This window comes from Gasterosteus aculeatus, chromosome 17 (genome assembly GCF_964276395.1).
Source record: "Gasterosteus aculeatus chromosome 17, fGasAcu3.hap1.1, whole genome shotgun sequence".
NCBI lineage: Eukaryota > Metazoa > Chordata > Actinopteri > Perciformes > Gasterosteidae > Gasterosteus > Gasterosteus aculeatus.
The window spans coordinates 14,012,682-14,017,465 of NC_135705.1; the positions used below are offsets into that span (position 1 = coordinate 14,012,682).

Genomic DNA, 4,784 nt, shown 5'->3' on the forward strand with positions numbered 1-4,784 from the left:
GTGTGGAGGGACAGGTGTATGTGTTAGTAAATTAGAAATAAAAGGAAGAAGGAAAGACTTAAAGCAAGGCAGATCTTATTCGGAACAGTGAGGCATGATAGCGGTTCATAAACAAACGCAATCTCGCATTAAACAATACAGTAAACATCAATCAAAATAACGACACATGCTAATCTAACTTCTGGCCAGATTTAGCCTTAAGCCTAGTTTATGCTTCTGCGATTTCAGAGCGACGCAGACGCAAGACCCCCTTACGTGTCCCTTGCGTGTCCCTTGCGTGCCTTTTCACACCTCCTTGCGTCCATGCGTGTGTCGACCCATTTTTCTAGCCTCCTGCAGCGCACCAGGCTGCGATTGGTCTGCTAACTACATCCTTTACGGAGTCTCACATTTGTGTTTTCATAGCCCGATACCGGCATTATTAAAACAAAGAATGTTTACGAGAGAACGGATCCGATTGAAGAACTTTTGACGGAAGAAATGCGTAAATATGACTGCTTATACAATCCGTCATTGGTAGGTTGGATTCATGGAGGGAGATCTCCTCAAAAACGGCGGTTTGCCAGTCGAGAAGTGCACAAAGTTGTGGTGGAAAATACGGGACAAATGTGTCCGCGATGAAAAGCAGCAGTGGCGATGCACGGGGCAATAAAGTCTATGATAAATAAATAAACAAACCAACGACTTCCACACACAAAGACGTGACTCTCTAGGTCGTCTTCAACAAAACACGTTACTCCACCTGTTGTTCTGGCGGTGAATTGCTCTGCAACACACACAAGACTTTTTAGAACCATGAATTGAAACAAGTGCGTCGACGGAACGACGCAGACGCAGAAGCATGCGCCAGCCTTTACTGTGCATTGATAGGCTTTTCTTTCTCTCCTTTATTGCGGGGATTGATCATGGGATCATGACGACTTATTTCTTGGTGGCACAAAAGCTGTTGTGCTGTGGGCGCCCTACCTCGCGGGGTAGGCCAAGGGGTCCCAGGGGAGAGGCGGACGACAAGCAGGATCACGGTGAAGTTAACAAAGGTTTATTATCAATAATTCAACCGGGGAAGGGGAAAAGGGAGAGGAAAAACGGTAACTCAAAAAACTCTTCACCGGGGTGGCCAGGGACATCAGGAGGCTTCGCCAGATTACTCCTGGTGCAGAAGAAAGAGAATATATTTCGTTAGAACCGTCTCGTTTGAGGAACATCCCCTGGGTCTCACCCTCCTCGCGTTCCTGCTGTCTCGCTCGCTTTCTCCTCCGTGTCTTCTTCTTCTTCTTCTTCTTTTCGTTTACTGGCAGATCGCAACCAACTTAAAGGTGCATATACCGCCACCTACTGCACTGGAGTGTGAGGCTGGTCACGGACAAGTTTCCTGAGTGAAATAGGCGGGCCACCATTGGCCTTTCACTCTGCCAACGACTTCCGGTTGCGTCTGCAAAGCACTTCCAGTTAGCGAGTTAGCGTCTTTTACTGTCTTTGGTTAGTGTGCAGAAAAATTAAACTATGGATGGTGTTACACGCCGACACGGCTCCGGGACATATTGTGCTGTCCACGGTTGCAACAACTCGTGGCGATTGCTGAATGTTTGGTCGAAAAGAGAATGTTTCGACCATCGACCATCTACAAGGCGCCAATGTGGATGTGCTCCCCCGAATGCGTTGTATGAGAAACCTAAAACAGATGTTGAATCTCGGAAGTGGCTAGCGGCTTTGAAGTTGAAGAATCCGCCCAAAAGACTGTTTGTTTGTTCTTATCACTTCATTGATAAAAAGCCCACAGAGGAAAACCCTTTCCCGGAACTTTGGTTGGGATACGAGCGACCTCCCCAGCAAAAGAGACGTAAACTCGACAGAAACACAAGTAACACGCAATCGGATGGTAAGTGGTTCTTGATATTTTTCTGGTTAGCTAAAGTTTGCAGCATAAGTTCGACTGTTGATATAACGTTATGTGTCTCTGTCCTGTGTTAGTAGGGTACATACATGTATAGTTGATGCTGTTTGTCTTTTAGAAGTGTGCATCGAGCCGAAGTTTAAAGATGCTGCAATACAATGGGACCACAGCTACGCGGCAAAGTTGGACCACGTGAACAAATCGACGCAGACTGAGGGTCAGACTGTGGCTGATGATATGCTCCTGGATGATGATACCTCGCTGCTGTACACAGGACTGCGTCTATTATATTTTTTTACTTTGGTGAAAACGATGTTGCCATTTAGTAAACCATCATGTAGTATTCCTGTTGTTGACCAAATACTGATGACCCTCATGAAACTGAAACTGAACCTTGTGTTAGGGGATGTGGCAAAGCGCTTTAAAGTGTCTAAAGGTGAAGTAAGTAAGGTGATTGCTCACTGGATTGATGCATTGGGTGAGCAGCTTGAACCCATGGTTGCCTGGCTGCCAAGAAGTGTTATTCGTGCTAACATGCCACCATCCTTTAAAAAGAACCACCCCCAGACCACTTGCATCATCGATTGTGCTGAAACGGCTATTCAGGGAGCTACAAACCTTAACTGTAGGGGTGCCACTTTCAGTCATTACAAGGCAACCAATACTGCCAAATATCTTGTTGCTGTGTCACCTCATGGGCTGATAATGTTTATATCAGAGGCCTATGCTGGTAAAAGCAGTGACAAGTTCATCACTATAAACAGTGGGTTTCTGGAGGCCCTAAGGCCTGGTGATGAGGTAATGGCTGACAGGGGTTTCACGATTCGAGATGTACTACATGAAAGGAAGGTGAAATTAAATATTCCTGCCTTTACCTACAAGTGTGGTCAATTGACCAATGAGCAGGTAACGCGCACTAGACGAGTGGCCAATGTCCGTATACATGTGGAGAGGGCAATCCGAAGACTTAAAGTCTTCAAAATTCTGTCCCAAACTGTCCCCATCTCCATGACCCCGAGGTTGGACAAGATTCTTATCATATGTGCTGCTTTAGAAAACATGAGGTCCAGACTCATCCGACTGCCACATGAGGTGTAAGTCCCTATGAAAAGTAAAACCTGGGTTACCTGCAGTTTATTTTTTTATTGTACATATTCCTTTTATATATATATATGGTAACACTTTATTTTAAGGATCAGAAATTAGACACTAATTAATGACTAATAACTGCATTTGTAAGTAACTAGTTATACTTGTGTGCCATTACAAGCTATTTATAAGGCCTTTATTGGCTGTTGTCTTTGTTTTGTCTTATAGCCCCTTTATATTTGTCTCTGTCCTAACAATCTACTAATTAGATAAAAAATAAATCAAACTAATAGCTTGTACTGTGCCAATTACATACTTTGCAAATTTAAATGTCTGTTGAAATGCCCATTCTATATTTATTTCATACTTATGAGCTACAACAGCCAATAAAGGGCTTGTAAATAGCTTGTATCGGCATACAAGTACAACTAGTTACTTACAAATGCAGTTATTAGTCATTAATTAGTGTAATTTTTGATCCTTAAAATAAAGTGTTACCATATATATATACTGTATATATATATATATATATAATATATATATATATTATATATATAAATACATTTCAGCTAGAAAAACCTGTGTAAATTTATTGTTATTGTTCCCTTTCTGGTGTTGTGATTATTGATAAGCCAAAACAGAGTTTTAACTAAGAAAAACTTGTGTGAGTGCTATTCTTTTTCTTGTATTGTAAATATTGACACATGACAATAAACAATTTGATTTTTGAGAAGAAATGAATTAATTTTTATTGATCCTATTCCATAACAAAGGGACAATTTCATTAACTCCTTAATGGCTGCATTTTATTTTATAATTAAATAAAAACAAAGTAAATACAAGAAAAAATCAAAATATTACAAAAAGAAAAAGACTGGAATAAAATAAAATGTTAAATAAATAAAGATAAATGATAAGTGACTGATATAAAAGTAAAAGAAAATTAATTAAATCAGTTTGATAAAAATAAATAAAAGCTAGAAAGGATTTGTCACCAATTTGTGACAACAGGGGACAAGGGGTTAAAAAAGGAATCACTAATCACCCCAGTACACATAAGCAGGTCATGCTGACATTCATGTATCTGGAGCACAACTCCAGCCTTCCATCATCGAAGTCATCGACAACTTTTGGCAACATGTGGGTGAAATAGAAGGAGTGTAGCCTTGAGATATGTCCCTCAACAAAGGTTTGGTCGTAGGGCACGTTGAGCTGCAGACATTCAGTGTTACTCCAAATTACCAACAAGGCTTGCCGTAGGCCTGTGCAGTGCATGCCCAGTTGCACCTGCATGTAATATCCCTTTGGCCCATTGAAGGACAGATGGAAGTCCCCTGTGGGCATGCGTTTGATCTCACTGCTTTTAGCAGCAAGTGCTTCAGTAAGGGACTGGTTTTTGACTAAGACAGGGCACTTGATCTCCAGTAGTGTGTCTCTGTTCATGACACCATCCGGACTCGCAGCAAGCCATGGCTCACTCGGGCAAACCACCAATCCTTTCATTACATTACATTACATGTCATTTAGCGGACGCTTTTATCCAAAGCGACGTACAATAAGTGCATTCAACCATAGGGTACAAACTCAGGAGAACAAGAAACAAGAAAGTGCAATTTCCTCAAATAAGCCAATTTACAATTTGCTATAGATGAGTGACGTTACAAGTACAATTTAAGTGCTACAATTTGTTAGTCTTTAGTCGAGGTAGAGTCTGAAGAGGTGTGTCTTTAGTTTGCGGCGGAAGATGTGAAGGCTCTCTTTCACATCGATGTCATGACCTTGGTCTTGCAGGTATTGCCTG

General features: G+C 41.6%; 1 protein-coding gene across 1 annotated transcript; it reads left to right on the plus strand.

Annotated features, from left to right (window-relative positions):
* Positions 1-803: 803 nt before the first annotated feature.
* On the plus strand, positions 804-3,720 carry LOC120835728 (uncharacterized). The gene is made up of 2 exons (XM_078092441.1): positions 804-1,879; positions 2,013-3,720. The coding sequence occupies exons 1-2, from the start codon at positions 1,504-1,506 to the stop codon at positions 2,990-2,992; spliced, it is 1,356 nt and encodes a 451-aa protein (XP_077948567.1). The 5' UTR covers positions 804-1,503; the 3' UTR covers positions 2,993-3,720.
* Positions 3,721-4,784: the final 1,064 nt, after the last annotated feature.

Bases quoted from the DNA above. Each gene is read 5' to 3' on its own strand.
- LOC120835728 (XM_078092441.1), top strand. From the start codon at position 1,504: ATGGATGGTGTTACACGCCGACACGGCTCCGGGACATATTGTGCTGTC. The intron at 1,880-2,012 runs GTAAGTGGTTCT...TTTGTCTTTTAG, and splicing joins AAGTAACACGCAATCGGATG to AAGTGTGCATCGAGCCGAAG.